This window comes from Chrysoperla carnea, chromosome 5, assembly GCF_905475395.1.
Source record: "Chrysoperla carnea chromosome 5, inChrCarn1.1, whole genome shotgun sequence".
Lineage (NCBI taxonomy): Eukaryota > Metazoa > Arthropoda > Insecta > Neuroptera > Chrysopidae > Chrysoperla > Chrysoperla carnea.
In genome coordinates this window covers 53,791,245-53,811,021 of record NC_058341.1, presented here as the reverse complement: position 1 = coordinate 53,811,021, position 19,777 = coordinate 53,791,245, and the positions used below count along the sequence as shown (strand labels likewise).

At 30.7% G+C, this 19,777-nt stretch overlaps 1 protein-coding gene across 1 annotated transcript; it reads left to right on the top strand.

Moving 5' to 3' along the window:
• The first annotated feature begins 695 nt into the window (after positions 1-695).
• On the top strand, positions 696-8,256 carry LOC123299660 (neurogenic locus notch homolog protein 1). The gene is made up of 6 exons (XM_044881948.1): positions 696-820; positions 5,181-5,330; positions 6,372-6,548; positions 6,916-7,172; positions 7,238-7,460; positions 7,769-8,256. The coding sequence occupies exons 1-6, from the start codon at positions 766-768 to the stop codon at positions 8,152-8,154; spliced, it is 1,248 nt and encodes a 415-aa protein (XP_044737883.1). The 5' UTR covers positions 696-765; the 3' UTR covers positions 8,155-8,256.
• The last annotated feature ends 11,521 nt before the right edge of the window (positions 8,257-19,777 follow it).

Sequence of the window (19,777 nt, the reverse complement as noted above, 5' to 3'; positions counted from 1 at the left end):
TAACAAGTCGTCAGATGAAGCCACACTGTCAAAAAATTACTGGATTTAAAAAAACGTGTTTGCTAGGCTGTTGATGTTCTTATAACTAGTAAATATTCCTTGATTCAACCATCTCAATACTTACTTAATTCAAGAAAACAAGTATTTGATTGTGCCCCGGTGTGTATGCTATACTGATTTTACCATTGGGGGAATAGTAACATTAGCAATAGTTATGGCGAACGATGTCAATGTAGTATGGGCGTCAGACTCATCCTGGTTGGCGATATCCACACTACTTCTGGTGGATAGCCCTATTCTATACTGTAATATTACTTATGATAACATAGATACTATAGTATCTGTCTCTGTACCATACCTGCATTGTAGTAAACGCTATACATTTCTTACCGTGTACCTTTATATAAATGTGGTTCTGAATGTGTCAATATATAGACTTAATATTAAATTTTCTTGCTTAAACCTACGGATCCCCATCAATAAATTATTACCACAAATAATTAATTCATTCCATTAATAAGAAGTTGAAAAGGTAACAATTCCTATCTATCTACATATATGAATGAGAAGGTAAATCCAAGAGTAAAATCAATTTTGTATATTATTGCTGGGGTGGGGAATAAAAATGACTTGATTTTAAATATGTATTTGTTTTATTATAAAAAAAACCGATTCCGAATACATAAAAGATGATGTTTAATGTTTAATGATTGTTATTCTTGACAAAAGTGTTTTTCCTCACATCTCACATCTCATTTTTTAAAGATGAGGGTCATTTATTGTGTATTGTTTATAATTGGATATTGTCATTACACTAAAGGTAAATAATTACGAATTTTTATTATTTCATTTTTATCTCAATTGTTAGAGTTTTCTAAGAAAAATTATTTCGTTTAAAAGCTTTTATTTGTTCTTTTGGTGAGTGTCGTATACATTGTGAGCAAGTTATTATTTTTAATTTTTTTTTTCTAAAAGTTTAAGCTTAGTTTTCAAAAATGTGAGTATTACAGTTGTTAGCGGTATAATTTTAAAGTACAAAATATCTCGAACTTAAACGGTAGGTGTATTTCCTAATGAGCGATAACCGCGAGTGTCGAATTCGCATGTTAAGTATTTGTTGTATGGTACAGTGCATAACACAGGAAATCTAAAAATCGCGTAACTATAAGTTCGCGTAACTATGAGTTCGTGTAAAAAGTCAGGCTAGCGTAGTGTCGATACTGGGGCTAGGATGGTGCGACGGGTGCTGACGTACCAGCCGTCTTTAATAGAGGGTGAAAATGCACATTATTTTTCTAATTTTTAAATTTTATGAGTATTTGACGGTTTTATTGATTGTTTGTTAATATTTATAGAACGTTGATCATAATTTTATAGAAAGATGATCCAACAATGTTTAGAATCTCAGCTAAGTACTCATATTTCAAGTAAACATTTTTGAATAGAAATAAAATATGAACCTAAGTTTTTGGCTATGGTCGCACGAGCATCTACACGAATTCCACGCACGAACTTGCGTGAAAATTGATATCAGTGTGTATTGTTACTCACAACTAAATATAAATAATGGTTAGATTAGGCTATATTGAGTGTCCAAATTTAGACTATAGAGCCATAGGACCATAGGATTAATTTCATTTATCAGCTCTTCAATTATTTTGAGGCTCTGAGTACACCTCCTTCATGCATATACCATGTGCTACACCAGATATTGATCACAATCACAATCATTAATTAAAATAATTTTTTGTTATCATGGTGGGAATCAAATCCGCTACCCTTTGCATACCGCGTACGGAATTGGTTACGCTTTAACCAACTGAGTTACTAGGGTTGACAAACAATACTGAAAATAATAGGGGAATGTGTTGCAAAATGAGCCCTCAGGGTAAAATGATCCTTCGTTGTTGTAAGTGAATCATATTAAAGCCATCTATTATATTTATCGGAAGATGGCTTACACGTGATTAAATTAATTGTTGAACAACAATTTATGGAGGTGTAAAAGCTATTTGGTGTTTCTCAGCAAAAATATTAATTTAACTTTTAATAATATTGTAACACATTTTGATAGGCGAATAATGAAATTTAAGGTCAGTTTTTATAACGATATTCAAATATGCCGTTACGGATAAAATGATCCCCTTTATATTGGTTAAAATGATACCTATTTTGTGTTTAAAATTTTAATAGGTAAAATAATCCCCCATCATGTGTTGAATTTGTGGATTTGGATGATTTTACCAGTGATTTTTTGTTAATACTAATCGATGCAAAAAAAAAAAAAATAATATTTTATGTGAATGTTTGGTAAAAAACGCACCTATTCTTACAAGGACGGTAAAATCCTTTTTGAGAAATATTGAATAGTTCTAAAAATTTGAATAAAAAATGGCATGACAAAATTGCAACACTTTAAAAAGAAACCAAAAATATTTCGACTGCAGTTTACATGCCTTGAATAGTTTGAATATACTTTACATTCTTTCTTAGGGGGATCATTTTAAAACACCTCCCCTTAATAGAAAAATTTATTGAATCTAAATTTGCAAATTATTAATTTTTTCTTTTGTCTCATGCATTTTAAACGAGTTCTTATTAGAAAATGTGTGTCAATGATGTAACTTCACTATTTATGGCATGCTTTAATTATAAGTGTTTACAAGCTTCGACCACGCAATTTTCAAAATCGATTATATAATTTTTTTTTGCATTTAGCATTGTGTAAATCTCAAGTGAGAGATATTTATAAAAATTAAGTATGACTCGTTTCTTGTTATGAAATGGTGATTATATTATAATCTGAAATTCAACCATTTTAATCATCTCGTTAATTATAATTGTTTTTGGGTTTCCGTATGGATATAATTTAACCGGTTATTATTAAAAGTTAAAAACGTTAAATTTGCAAACATGTAAAAATTTATATGGTTAATTAGGTAAAGCTCTATTGCAAGTGAAGTTGTTTTTTAACTCCTTTCCTATATATTGCAAGGATGTTTGATTTTGCTCAATATTTCGAAAACCAAGGCAGATATCGAAAATTTTTTTTCTTACTTTTCGTCTACATTCAAAAAGTAATAGTAAAATTTATCAGCAAAGTTGAAAATAACGTACAAATAATTTCAACCCTAAGTTTAAAATTGCCTTGGCACTCGTACTGCCTTAATTGTTGAAATTCCCTGTATAGGGATCCCACCATTTGCTCTAATGTACTTAAATTTCGAAGTATTTTCTAGAAAAACTATTATTTAGTTGCCAAGGCAATTTTAAACTTAGGGTTGAAATTATTTGTACGTTATTTTCAACTTTGCTGATAAATTTTACTATTACTTGAAATGTAAGTAACTTCAACCAGGGAGTATAGTGATAGATTTTTGAAAAACTAAATAATAGTTTTTCTAGAAAATACTTCGAAATTTAAGTTTAATTTTCAACTCTTTATCGGTTGTAGTTTTAGAGAAAATGGACATCAAATTTTTTGCCTTTATTTGTTCCCTCACAGAAAAACAATGATGTTTACGGAAAAATGTTTCATACAAAAGTTGTTAATTTTCTTATAAAAAAAGTTTTACATTGGAACTTGTTTCCATTTTTTATGGTTTATAAGATGGGTTTCGCGAATCTATGACCTAAGTGACCCATGTTGCTCATTTATGAACACAAAATTCCCTTTTCACACTGATTTAGTGCTATCGTGCTGACTAAAGGACAGACGGACGGGCAAACATAATATAAATGATAAAATATAATGGATTTGCATTGAAATAGGCCCATTATAAGAATCCATTTCTGAGGTGATTTTTGAAAATTTTAAAACTTTGCAAATATTCAACAAAATGGGTCAGAAACATATATTCGGGTTTTTTTTTGGGATCGCTGATCACTATTCCGAAGTCAGAATTTCCATATACTCCCCCACTACTGGGATAATTCGGCCCGCGGGACCAAAGTAGCAATATTCTGTAAATATTCAACAAAATGGACCAAAATGTATACTCGTGGTTTTCGGGGTCACTAATCACGGTTCCGAAGTCTGAATTCTGATATACTTCCCCTCTCTTGAGGTAATTCTCCCTCACTAGTCCAAAACAGAAACTGTAAATATTCGACAAAATTATTAATTATACAGGGTGTTCCAGACCACCCGTCCAGGCTGATTATTTTTGAAAGTTTCAAAAAAAAATGAAAACGAAAAAACACGTATCAAATATTTTTTGAAACTCTATCACACCCTACTAAATACACCTCTTACCTTCAACCCCTTGTTAGGGGTAGGGGGTGCAACTTAAAAAAGTCAAATGGAAACCCCCAATTTTTTTTGCAGATTCAGATTTGTCAAAAAAAAAATAGAAACATTTTGTTCGAAAATTTTTCAAATCTTAATCTGCAAAAAAAATTGGGGGTTTCCATTTGACTTTTTTAAGTTGCACCCCCTACCCCTAACAAGGGGTTGAAGGTAAGAGGTGTATTTAGTAGGGTGTGATAGAGTTTCAAAAAATATTTGATACGTGTTTTTTCGTTTTCATTTTTTTTTGAAACTTTCAAAAATAATCAGCCTGGACGGGTGGTCTGGAACACCCAGTATAAGAAGGAGAGGGGAGTATATCGGAATTCTGGCTTCGGAATCGTGATTAGTGACCACGAAAACCCTCAAATATACTTTTATGGCTTATTTTGTTCAATATTTTCAAAGTTTTAAAATTTTCAAAAATCAACTCAGAAGTAGATTCCAATAATTGGCTTATTTGACGAATAGCAATGGCCAAACTTTCTAGCGGCACCAAGTTAGATGTACATTTTAATCTAGCACCTTCCAGAACATTTAAAAGAAAATTTGGCTCAATACGTTGAGGTACAAAAAATACTTCATTTTACACTTAACTCATCTAAAATGATTTGTCTATGTAAGTATGTAACGAATATTTGAATTTAAATACGTTCATTATTTCAAATACACGTAAACATGACAGTCTGTGATAGAATAACAAGAATGTTATTCGTACTTGTCGCAGGAAAGTATCAAACTGGAATTTTAAAGCACCATAAATAGACTATTTTTTAAAATTTTGTTTTGTTGGCTCATTCCTTAATTTTGAGGGAAATTATTAAGCGGATATTTAAAAAGAAATAACTTTCTAATTGGAGATTTGTATATTTTATTTTTTATTTTTTCGCAGCTATATCAACTTTAGGTTGTGGTGGCAGTACATGTGGTGTAAATGCTCGATGTACATTAAATCATAAAGGCGAGGGCCGTCCTGTATGTTCGTGTTTACCAAAACATATTGGTGATCCATTGTTCCAGTGTACACCAGTTGAATGCGTTGGTAAGGAATTGATTGGATTGTTTTTTTGTTGACAACAAATGTATTCAGATCACATAAATCAAAATTCAGGGTCGTATTTAGTTATTTTTATTTCCTAGATAGATTGATTTGTTTTGAGTGATATACATTTGTATTTACTATTTATGGTACGTAATCAATGAAAGTTTTTTCATTTTCTATAAATACATTTGTTTTTTTTTTTTTGTTAGTCATGTCTTAAGCAAACTATTTTCTCACGACAGGGTGTCAATCCTAATAATTTATGGGTAAATCTTGTTATTTTTGTACTTTTACAAAATTAAAATTCGAACAAATGTTGCCTTAAAAATTTCCCAAATTAAGTAAAAAATGAAACGCTTGGCTGCTGGTGGAAGCCATGGAAAGATCAGGAGTGGATCCAAAATTTTTTTAGTCAGGTGCATTTTGCGATGTAACTATAAATTTCTAAGTTATCCACTAAAATAGCACCGTGTCTCTCTTCAAATAACGCCATTTTTGAATTATGTGGATCAAATTTACTGAAGAAATTTTATTAAACTTTGTGAAAAAAGTACAAAAGTCATGTTCATTTAACGACTGGACGTTTAGGTTTTTTATCGAAGAGAGACCAGCACGGAAAGCTTTTATATCGGAACAATTCGGGAGATATCTGCAAAAATTTTTATATATTCGTGAAGTTAGCAGTATTTTTAAGTAAAAAGTGTAAATCTGTCTAATTGAACAAAAAGCTTTTGAGGATTGGCCTGAAGAAATTACACCGAGATTTCATCCATCATTACACGATTTTTGCCGTTATGTCCTCCTAATTGCTTCAATCGCCTCGATTGCAACTCTCTGCTAACGTGCTAGGGAGAGTGTTCTGTTTCTACAATAATTATTTTGAAATGTACAATTTCCCAGAATTTTCAATACCTGACGTAAAAAAGTTTTTATTAGCACAAAACAAATCAGTTTATAGCAGGAAAATGAAATTCATCAAATTTTTAAGTTTATTTTTGTTACGAAAAATGGTCAATATAAAATTTTTGTAATTTTTTTTAGATAATGACGATTGTCCGGATCATTTAACCTGCAGTGTGAATAATAAATGTGTAAATCCTTGTGAAAATGCTTGCGGTTATGGTGCTCATTGCGAAGTAAGTCATCATTTACCAGTGTGCTCATGTCCACCAGGTTTTACTGGTAATCCAGGATCCAGATGTTCACCAGCTATCCCACGTAAGTAATTTTTATCTTCAATATTATAAACACTGTCTTTTTTTCCCATTGCTAATTATCGCTTGTGCCATTCATTAATTAAACCAAAAGTTTAAACTTGAACAAGTAGAAAGAAAGGAAAAAATTACTCAGAAGCTAGGACTCGAACCCGGGTCCTTTAGATATCCGGTCTAGGACGTAACTAAGGACTTTGACTTATATAAAGTACAAAATATTTTAAATAAATGTACAAATTTAGTTTGAATAAATTTAGTTTAATAAAAATATGTAAAAGTTTAAAAACTGAATGGTCCAATGCTAGTGAAGTGTAAACTTTTGGGAGTTAAATTTCTTGAAGTAATTATAATTTTTATTTTATAATTTTTAGCTGATCCATGTTCACCCAACCCATGCGGAATCAATGCTGAATGTTCTAATCGTAATGGCGCTCCATTATGTAAATGTTTACCCGACTTTTATGGATCACCTTTGACTGGATGTCGTCGTGAATGTACAAGCGATGTCGAATGTGGTTCAACTCAAAATTGTGTCAATTTCCACTGCAAGAACGCCTGTGACCAATGCGGCAAAGGTGCTATTTGTCAAAATGTTGCTAATCATCGCCCTCTTTGCGTTTGCCCAGAGGTAATATAATTGTTTATTAAATTTTTATTTTTGAAAAAAGAATAAACTTAATTTGGTTTTTGCAGAATTATAAGGGAAATCCTTTCGAAATTTGTTTACCTGAATGTACTTCACACGGAGAATGTCCTGGCCACAAACCTGCTTGTTACTACAATAAATGTACAAATCCTTGCGAAAATGCTTGCGGTGTTGGAGCAAATTGTGAACTCCGTGGATTAACTCCAGTATGTTCCTGCCCACGTGATATGACTGGAGATCCATTCGTACAATGTCGTCCATTCGAAAAACGTATGTATAGATATGTATAAACTTGGAAAAATTTGTTCGTTCAGTTGAAATTTTGAGAAAATTTTCGCATGTCGGCAATTTATGGGAGTGTCTCGACGAGATGTTTTCGGTCATTTACTCGAAATTTAGAGTTCTAAAATTTTAATAAAAACCAATTTATTAAGGTAATTTTGATCAAAAAATTAGAATAATTTCGTTTATTTGAGCCAATTGTTTGTCTATTTCGAAGTATGTCTTTGCCAATTCTGCAGTGACTATATTAATATTTTTTTGCATCAATACAATATGAGCTTTCTGTTCCATTTTAGGTGATTTATGTGATCCAAATCCATGTGGAGCCAACGCAAAATGTACTCCAGGATACGATCGTAGTGGTCAAGATCGTCCAGTTTGTACATGTTTGCCAGGATATTTAGGTAACGGTGTTACTGGATGTATTCGTGGTGAATGCGAAGTTGATGAACAATGTCCCGATAACCGGGCTTGTAATAACAACCAATGTACGGATCCTTGTATTGGAGAATGTGGTAGTGGTGCTCAATGTTCTGCAAGACGTCATCTTGCTGTTTGTACATGCCCACCAGATACTACTGGCGATTCCTTAAAACATTGTTACACTAAGACCAGAAGTTTAAATTATGGACGTAGTTATAATTATCCTAGTTACGGTAGATACTATCGGTATCGTAGATAAGATAATTTTGGACAATGAATATTTATGGCTGGAATAGTGTGTGATATATAATTTTCGATCGAACTTAACGAAATTTATCCACTTTTTTATTTTATTTTTTTGATAAACTTAAATTTTTTTTATTTGTATTTTTAAATGACGTTTGTTAATATTTATGTAAATATTTAATAAAAATATTTTTTCTAACAAAATGAGTCGAGTTATTTAAACAGTCATTCTCAGATTCGATGTCAAGGATCGATTCTGATAAATCTAAATAAGTATTCAAAATATTTAATTTTCGTCGCTTAATTTTTAAAGGATTTTGTTGATTTATTTATATTTTTTTACATTGAGGTAAGGCTACCGTTTACCAATAACGTAAGGTTTTTGGTTCGAATTTGAGTATACTATGTATGTTTTCTAAACTTACTAAAAGATGATCAGATAACAGTTACCCATTTTTATATTGGAATAAAAACAAAACGAAGTAAGATATCAGTATGAATTTTTACAGTGTGTCGCATTTAAGATGAATACACCTTCATACTTTCGTCATTTATAGGAATATCGTTTTGCATAGTCATAGAAATGTACATAGTCATAGAGGGGGGTGGGTCACATTTTTTAAGATATTTAACCGAAACCTGACTCAGCCTACTACAAATTGACAAATAGGGCAAATTCTTAAAATTTTGCCTAACGCCAGAGACAGTTAGAGAAATATCGAAAAAAATTCTCAGAAAAAGTTGTTTGAATATGTTTTTATTCCTATATTCCGATTTTCATGATAAAATCCGAATTTATAATTTTTTCATTATTTTGGTCTGCACTCAAAATTATTTTTACAAGTTTATTGAAATATTTGAATACATATCACTATTAAAAGTTATCAATGTGTCCAGTTTTTATAGTTTTATATATAGTTTTTCCATAGTTAAAAAATTAAAAATAAACTTACATTAATACATTACTTTTTGTTTTTATTGTTTACTTTTAATCATGCATACGATATTTATTTACATCATGGTCTCTTCGATTATAATTGATGTTTTTAATATGACGCATACAGTGTAAACTAAATATTGACAAATATCTTGTCTAGTAATCTTAATTAAAGAGAATATTTTTGAGTAAAGAACAAAAGAATTAAAAATTAAACATGCCAATTTTGTCATGAAAATCTATGGTATTTGGATATAGCAACTTTTTCTAGAATTTTTTTTCGATAAAGAAACTTTAAGAACTTGCCCTATTTGTCAATTTGTAGTAGGCAGAGTTTAATGTTCAGGTTTCTGTTAACTATCCTAAAAAATGTAACACAATCCCCTATATTGCTGTGCAAATTTTCAAATCGATATTCCCACAAATGACGAAAGTGTAAGGGTGTCTTCATCTTAAATGCGACACACTGTATTTAAGATCGTGCCTGACATAATATTAATTCTTAGTTGAGCGTTAAATTGCTTGCAATGAGTAGGTGATACAATTCAATTTTAATAAATATAATGTAGTTTCATTCAAAGAATACTTTTTTAAATTTTCTAAATATTGTTATCACCTAGAATCGAAAAAAAAATTTAAAAACTACGTAATAGAATTATTGCATTAGTGTGTCAGTAAAATAATAAAATTTGAATTTATTGATTTTCATTCATCAGGCTCGACGAAACTCCCCCATATTTAATAAAGTAATAACTGACTCATTAAATAATTCAATGTTGATAATTATAATTTTATAGGATGAAACCTGTTATTAGAAGCTCTCATTTTTGTACCTATGTCATACTAGACTAAAAGCCCATGCTAAAATTTTCAAATGAATGGACCTATATACCAGGAATCATGTTGAAAAAGATGCTCCTATATGTAAAAGTAAGTTTAAGCACCATGGCTAAGTTTAAGCATGGTACAGGTGAGAATATGAATGTCACACCTCTTGGTTTCTCACTCTGCATCAGAAAATATGTACGGCGTTGGTGGATACTAAACTATAAGTATTCGAAGCGAATTACATAAATGCTGTACAAAAATAAATCCAATAACTTCGATACCGGAATTTTAAAAAAATTTTTGATCTCCCGTCAATTTCGGAAGTTCTACGTGTTTTATTTCTGTACGGCATTGATGTAATTCGCTTTGAATATTTATGCAGAGTTAGTATCCAACAATGCCGTATATACTTACTGGTGCAGGGGTTAGACACCAAGGGGTGTAGCATTCATATTCTCACCTGTAATGTAAAAAACTGATACTATGGTGCTTAAACTTACTTTTACATATAGGAGCATCTTTTTATACCATGTATATTAAATATACCAAGGTACACTAAGTTTAGTCCCAAGTTTGTAACGCTTAAAAATATTGATGCTATGAACATAATTTGGTATAGTTGTTAATAAAATCACCTAATTAGTCCATTTCTGGTTTTCAGTCTGTCGTCTGTCGTCTGTGTCTGTCCGATAACATCACGATACCATGTCTATACATGGTATTTCAACAATTAACTCAGTCAATTGTTTGTTTTCACTTGTTTCAACATGATTCCTGGTGGTTCATTTCACTCGAAAAATTTTAGCATGGGCTTAAAGTCTTTACGTAATAAATTTTACAAACAATTTTTGAATTATGTTTCTAAAATGTTATTCGTCGCAAAGTAGCATTGTTTATTTTTCACGCATCTTAGTAAAATTTCTATTGGATCCTTTTTACGATAAGATAATTTAAATATAATTGCAAGCCTGGATTTTTAAATTAGATAAGTGTATAAAATAAGAGTAAAGTTCTTATATTATGAGCAGTTTTATCGATTGTAACTCTTCTTTTAAAAATTCAAAATTGCATCAGTACCAGTAATTCAAAAGTTTCCATAAAAGCTAGAACATGCTATTTCTTATGAAACTTTTTTAACGAGGTTTTGAAAGGTTTTCGTCCAGAGTATTCTAAAAAGAATAATGGAACTTTGGGTTAGTATAAGCATTTTTTGATTTTTTATATATATCTTATAATTTTTGGTGTTCCAAGAAATTAGTTTGGACAGCATTTTGTAGAAATGAAACAAATACTTAATGCTCTTCCGGTAATTTATTAGTCCTTTAATTTTTCCTCTGGCTCTTGAATGTCCTGTTAGTCAACTAACTAAGACTAGGCCTTTTTTCCTTTCAGTGTTTATGATGTTTCTGGACAAAAGACATACGATATTGGATATTTAACAAATTCATATGTCCCTTTAATATATAAAAGTCTGTCAGTCTGTTTATATATAAACCAGAAATAATGCTATTATTTATTATACCGTTGTGCAAACATTTTCATGGAAAACATACTTTCACAACCGTTATATTTTATGTATAGAGTTTTCCGTAAATTGAATTTTACTTATTAAAATTTTAATCAATATACCGACATTTGGTTTATGTTTTAAACTTTAATGAGAGCGGTGTTAATTAAATATTGTTTCAGGCGAAAAATGTTTTCAACATCCAAGAAATAAAAGGATGTGTATAAATCTAAATAATGATACGGAGCGATGAAATGTATAAAAAGATAAGATAAAAATGTAGGTAAATAAAGTTACTTGATAACGTGCACACAAAAAGGGTATATAAATTTTTCTTGATGTTGTTTATTTATATTTGTGTAAATATAAACATATACCTGTTTGTATTAAACTGTTTTTTTAAGAATAATTCAATTAATTATAAATGAAAAAAAAGAGTAAAATAAACTTGAATGCTCAGGTTAGTTTTACAAAGTATGTGCCAAAATTAACGTAAGAGGTAATTTAAAAAAAAAAATACAAATTTTTAATTTGTAAATTTTTAATTGATTAAAAAAGTATACACGTAAAGAATTCAAAAAGTATAATATAAATAATCAAGGTTTATTTATGGAACACAAGAAAATTGAAATGATCTTGCTGGCACAATAGAAATCTTTTCCCGAATTTCCTCATGAGCGTTTTGAAAAAAATTTATTCCTTCATAAGTGCATGAGTGCAATAAAACGCGCAATTTGAAACCAGTAGCATGGAAAGCACATCAGAAATTAGTAGCATAGGAAAACAAAGCACATTTTTTTTTTTTTTTATGGTTAGGTGAACATCTCTAAAGGGAAAAGGAATTCCAAGGTCCTGATAGTGTGGAGGTCGAACCTACTAAAAACACCTTCCAGGTAATTACAACTGAGCTAGGCTCACTAAGCAACTTTTTTTTTTATACAATCACGGGTGTGTAGAATTATCCCAGTGGGTCATTAAAATATCAACAATATTAAAATTAATCTTTTTTTACATATTATTTTATTGCACAATGTTTTATTATCAAAATAATAATTAGTACCATATATGTAATACGTAAACATATATGGTCAGTTCCTATAAGTGGAAGGCGTTCGGACTAAGTGAAACAGATAGTGTATCGTTCTCTCACTCTTCCGATCGCATTTCTCAGCTCTGCGCATGCTCTGTGCATTTTTAGCATGCGCAGTATAGATAAAATGTCTCGAACGAGAGAGAAAACAAATATTGTCGGCACCGTAATGTTTGGACATTCTTTCCCGTACCAACTGCCCATATAGGAGTATATTACATATATGATTAGTACATTATGTAAAAATGTTTTAATTAAATTATTTAGATACTTTTTAAGATAAAGCGACTTTCAATATTTACAAATTACGTACTGTGCTAGTTGAAAATTTTTTTAAATCAAATTTATAAAATTATTATGTCCATACAAAACTTTAGTCAGTCCTAAGATCCAAAGAGACCAACCCTCCTCCCACAGAAATTCTGCAAATTGTAAAATTTTTCTATAGAGGGAAATCATGCCTTGAAGAGATGTCAATCGAAAACATGGTATTTTCTGGTTACGGTCCTGGGTTCATGGAAAATCTTACATAATTTCAACGATAATATTTAAACTTCATAATTTATCATAGCATATATTTAAGTTTCTCATAATAATCAAGAAATGGGCGTTTACTACTACAATGCTGGTGTGGTATAAATATACAGTAGAATCTCGATAACTTAAACCTCGGTAACATAAAAACCTCTGTTACTTCAAAAAATACTATGTTCCCTTCCCGTCAGAGCCCAAAACCTCTGTAACTTAAAAGACGCAACATCTATAACACAAATAAATAATCTCTGTATAGGCCCTCAGTAACTATATAGAAACATGTACATACCTCTATATTAACTAGGGTACATAGAAACATGTACATACCTCTATATTAACCTTTACCTAACATAGACACTTGATAACTTAAGTAATGTAAGTAATATTATAGTATTGAATAGGGCTATTCACCAGATGTATTGTGGGTATCGCCAACTAGTATGCATTAACTCGTACGCCATAACTATTGCAACTTTAAAAAAAATTAAGTTTGTCTTATCAGGCAAATTGACTATGAACATTAACATACATAACAATTATTAATTATCATTATGTATGTTATTGTCTATAAACTTGGCACTGAACTTATCAATGACTGAGAGAGAATGATGAATAACTATTCAAAACTTTAAACAATTCCTGAATATAATCTTTCAAATCCAAATTCTAGATTTTACATTTATTCTAGTCTAGAAAGAAAACGCCCTTTATGGATATTGAAGTTATACAAAAATTTTTAGAGATGTATCTATCAACGGCTTCATATTCTGGCGAGAACGTATAAATACTATTTAGGCTAGCTAAGATTTCACTTTGAAGTAGGTCATAGAAGATCTTTTGTACTGCGAAAAGTTCGATCTATTATACCAGTTATGCTTCAAATAAGCTCATAATGGCACAAAATCTTTAAAAAACTGTAGGATATCCTTGGGCGACACCTCATTTAATTCACAATTGAGTGAATATGAGCCCATCCTAAGTGATTTGCAATGGTCAGTAAGCATATCAGTAAGTGTCCTGAAATTATTTTTCCCCGTTGTAAATGATTTGAAGCCTTTTTGCAAGAAAAGCTAATGAAGGAAAAGCCTTTTTTCCATGCTTTTATAAGAGCCTTGAATGTCTGTCCAAGAGCGGTTAGACTCGTGAACCAACCATTCCATTATTTTATAGATTTAGTTTTGCTTATAAGTCTATTTCCTGTTCGACAGCTAATTTTTTTCTTGATCAAACTTCACAGAAATATTTTTAGGAGTATTTTTTTGAAACTTAAAACTATAGGCAAGGCACTGAGATCTTAAATACGACGTTCTAAATAAAATGAAATATTTATATATGGTCATATCAAATTATGCCTATTACAGCTACTGTTACATAAATCTCCAGAGATCTCATAATTTGTAGGCATACCATGAATATAAATTGTGTTCGTTACATCTAGGCATATTAATATCACGAGTATGACAGAATACATGCGTTAAGCAATGCACTTGAGTAAGAGGTATTATAGGTGTTATATGAAATTGTAAAAGTGACTTATCATGGCTTCGATGTCATTTAAGCTATACAACAGTTCTTCTGTTACGATTTTAAATAATTTATTTTTGGAAATATTTCTACAAAAGTCGAGTTTTCGAAAGCTTCAAACTATTTCTGGAGATACACAAATAAGAAAAGTGTATGGCAATAAACAAACAAAAACCAAATGCGAATTAGGAATTCATTATATCATGGTGGAACAAGTGAACCAATATGCTTACCTTGGAGCTCTTGTAGTTGAAGACGGGAGATGTACACATAAGATCAAGAGGCGTGTGACCCTTGCAAAGGTATCATACAATGTTAAATTCAGGTCGTTACTGGAAAACAAAAACATTTAGAAAACGACAAAGACTTGAGTGCTAAAGTGTTAAGTTTTCCCTTTTTTATTATATGTATGCGAATCGTGGACTATGACAAAAAGAACAGAAAAACTTCTGGAAGCAGCGCAGGAATAGTTTTATTGACGAGTTGAACGTATTTACCGTACGTTTAATTAACGGTGAGACAATAACTTTTTCGTATAGGACTGAGGTGGAAAAGAGTACAGGAAGACAATGAATTTTTTAACTTGTTCTATGTATTTCCCTTCAAGGCAGGGGCATGAAAGTGCACCCTCATGCAACCCCTTCCGATCACGCATGAGCATGGGTATCGTCAAGGGGACAGAAATGGACAGCTGCCCCTCTCTAAAGATTCACAAAAAGGATTGAATTCTACTCATTTCCTTTAAAAATCTTGCTTTAATTTCGGTCATCCGTTACATTCAAAACGATGTGAACAATAAAAACTACGTATTACGCCGATGTTCGTTAAGAATAATGGATATGAATAACTTCACAAAATTATTTCACTTTTCACAAATGCAAAATGTTATTTTTGATGAGTGTTATAACAAAAAAAACTTTATTCATACGAAATAAATCAATTCTACAATCAATCTAATAATTGAAATGTGGATCGAAAAAAACTGATTGAATTTTTCACATTTTGCGTGCATAGAAATACTTTATCATATGTTTTTATGATAAAAAGTTATAAATCAACAACGATTCGGTTACGAAGTTTTTATTATATACATTTGGGATGTTAATAAAAATGTAAATGTATGTAAAGTTATATACGACAATTTATTTTTTTCAAAGTAAAACGTAATATATTTATGTTAAGGCTAAAATCTAAGAAACATGAAGACAATGTTTTTGATATTTGATATGCGTCATTCAAAAACCACATTTTGTATTTAGTATTTTAACGATGCAATATGAAAAGTTATGTATATTTTTACGACTAGGTATAACAAGTGGCATATATTAAAGAACAAACTAATGCCATCATGTTATTACAATATTATAGTCAGTGCAATATATTACTATTTCTAGTTGCTTGTGTGCAACTATCAAGCAAAACCTTTTGAAGATATCGAGACGTAAAGATTAATAAAGACAGAAGATTAAGCATTAATATATTTTCAATAGTTCAAACATAAATATAAATACGAAAATATCTGCCATTTCTCAAATAATTAACGCAATATGTATATGTAAATTTTGGCAATTTATTTTATTATGGACAGAAATTTAAGTGGAACATTTGTAAAGATTTCGCATTGCTGATTTTTCGCTTTGAAAATCTCGTGACCGAGATATTATTTTATTATTTTTAGTTCAATATATATATAATTGCTACAATTTAAAAATTTATAAATATATTTCGTTTTAGACGAAATTCAAATAAGAAATAAATTGAATAAAAAATGCATAAGCTGAACATTCTGACTTTTATCAGAACAGGAAGTCCGTCGCAGGACAGCCTAATTTTGCAATCTTAAGGATGTTAGCGAACAAGCAGTTCTATGAGTATCCGATAAAATGGTTTTTCCAGTTGGTGTCAATTATTTTATTATTTGAATATCGTCCTAAACATATATCCATCAATTATAGACTAGTGAGGCAGCTATAAAAGAAAGAGAAAACAACTTCTTATTTTGCCCTAAATTTAGCAAGATGGTAAAATGTACACTGGTCGTAGACCTAAAAGAAATTATTGAAAATGGCCAAAGTGAAAAAACAGTTTACTTTTTTCGTTATATTTATATACAGAATTTTTACGAGTAATCACACCATATTTCTTCATAATAGTTTAAATTAAATTCAAAAATACACTCAAGGGAGTACTTTTATCTACACTCACCGGCACAGAATTTCACCCAGATAGACAGCTCATTCAAAAGCATGTACTTTTAATTTTTTGAAAATGTAATTCAAAAGTTATATAGTCTTCTAGCGCTTTGCGTCTTTGTGAGCGCAGAGTGCAAAAACTTTTTTGAATGAAAACTAATATTATCATTGGCAAGCTTGTTCTCTTCTTTAAAATCGCTTGTCAAAGTTTATGTACGAACTTTTTTTAGTGCTTTTGAGGTATATTTAAAAAAAAAAGTACATGCTTTCGAAAGAGTCCTGTACGTTCAAGAATGCATTATTTTTCGCGGAGACACAGCAGTTTGAAAGTACATCAATTTTTTTGGTTATACCTAAGCAAAAGTACTTCAAAGAATCGATTTTCCTATTAGCTCAGTTGGGTAACGTGTTACCAATTCCGTCCGCGGTATGCTTAGGGTAGCATATGCATGAAGGAGGTGGACTCAGCTTCTGAAATTGAGGAACTGATAAATGAAATTATCAGCTGAAAGGTGGTAAAACACATATGGTATCACAATGGACTCTATAGCCTAAGTGTGTCCTTCGTGGACAGTCAATATAACCTAACCTAACCTATCGATTTCCCTGATTATTTAGGATTTTGGAAACAAAAATGAAATTATTGAAAAAAAGGGCATAAATATGTTGTTCAAGTATTATTTGACCAACAAAATACCAGTTAATTCCTCAACAAGGTCAATAAAGTTTGCATAGGGGTACACAACTTTATAGGCATCGGAATTTGAGAACCTATGAACATTTTGAGACGACTTGTAACACAGTTGCTTGGACTAAAATTTTATGTCACTGAGTGTATTTATGCACTCCAAATAATCTCTCTAAATAGCATAGCTATCTACATAAAATTTTTATTATGGAGCAAGAGCTCGCTGCAAAAAACCTGGCCTATCGAGTTACCGGATGAAGTATTTTTTAAATGATACTACTCACTGTAACTATTAAAAAAATCATTTAGTGCCAGGGCAAATATGGTGCATAACCTTGCTATATTTTTTCTAAGGTACATTTTTTGGACATAAACTGTACCAATCGAGTAACCGCTTGAAACTGATTTTAAAATGTAGTTTCGAGTGAGTAGAAAATAATTATGAACAACTGCCTCGGTCAATCTGGTGCTAACCCCATGGCACGACACATTTTTTAATTTTTTTTTTGTTGTGTTACCGTACCTATCGAGTAACCGCTTCAAACTGTAATTAAATTGAAGTTTAAACATTTCTTATTAAGAAAATATATTAGTGCCACTTCTATTTTAGTGACAAATGCCCGGCACGATACTTTATATTCCTTCAAGTCCCATACTATTGCTCATATAATCTATAACAGATACATTGGGGAATAAATGAATAAACATCAAGTATCAACATAAAATACAATGAAAGTTCTCTCATATATTTTACTATAAAATTAATTAAAAAAATTTAAATATCAAAACTTGTCAAAAGCTGTCCAAACTTGATGCGAACATTGAGCGCGAATATAGACGAAATTGATAATTTAAGAAGTATGGAAATATTGCAAGAATATACTTGTAAAATTTATGGAATAAGTTGTAAAAATGTAAATGATGCGAGATTATTAATGTTTCAAAATCGATTTACGTCAACGTCTGTAGCAGAATATTTTATGAAAAATGTAAAAAGATTTGATTCAACTCAACTTCCACCATGTTTGAAGTCACTGAAACAAAAAATTTTACGAACTATCTATGTAACTTCAATGTGGCAGAATGCTACTGAAGCTAACTGCATCAATTTCTCACCAGAACAATGCGGATGGACAGTAAATGACAATAAAATTGAACCGCTTTGGTTCGAAGGTGATCCAACACCTCTCTTAGTTGAAGACATTGTTATGGTAGAACTTGATGAAGTAGAGCCTAATGAAATTGATAATTGTAACGATGATTCTTATGATAATGATGATTACAACAAAAAAAAATGACAGTGACCATAACGATAATAACGATGATAATCATGAAAATAAAGTTGACGATGATGATAATTATGATAAAAGTGACGATGATCACGGCCGTAATGACAATGATCATGACGATAGTGATGATGATGATCATGATGACATTTAATAATAATTCTATATATATAGTTCAATGTATATTTTTAGATATTTAAGTTTTTTAATTAATTTTATAGTAAAATATGTATATGAGAGAACTTTCATTGTATTTTATGTTGATACTTTATAAAATACTCGTATAAATAAAAAAAATCACTTAAAAATTACTGTAATTGTTAGCCATTAGATGTTTATTCATTTATTCCCCAATGTATCTGTTATAGATTATATGAGCAATAGTATGGGACTTGAAGGAATATAAAGTATCGTGCCGGGCATTTGTCACTAAAATAGAAGTGGCACTAATATATTTTCTTAATAAGAAATGTTTAAACTTCAATTTAATTACAGTTTGAAGCGGTTACTCGATAGGTACGGTAACACAACAAAAAAAAAATTAAAAAATGTGTCGTGCCATGGGGTTAGCACCAGATTGACCGAGGCAGTTGTTCATAATTATTTTCTACTCACTCGAAACTACATTTTAAAATCAGTTTCAAGCGGTTACTCGATTGGTACAGTTTATGTCCAAAAAATGTACCTTAGAAAAAATATAGCAAGGTTATGCACCATATTTGCCCTGGCACTAAATGATTTTTTTAATAGTTACAGTGAGTAGTATCATTTAAAAAATACTTCATCCGGTAACTCGATAGGCCAGGTTTTTTGCAGCGAGCTCTTGGACCATTACAGATGGGCTATATTATTACTTTGAAAATCTTTTAAGTCGCAGGATGTTCATCATAACTTTATTTCCTCGACTGCACCCTTCTTATAACAGAAAAAAAAATTTATATAATTTCAATACCATAACACAAATACAGAAAAAAAACAAATCTATTTATCTGATGTGAGGGTGGTGAAAATGTTGGAAAAATCAATGAACACATATACATACAGTCACAT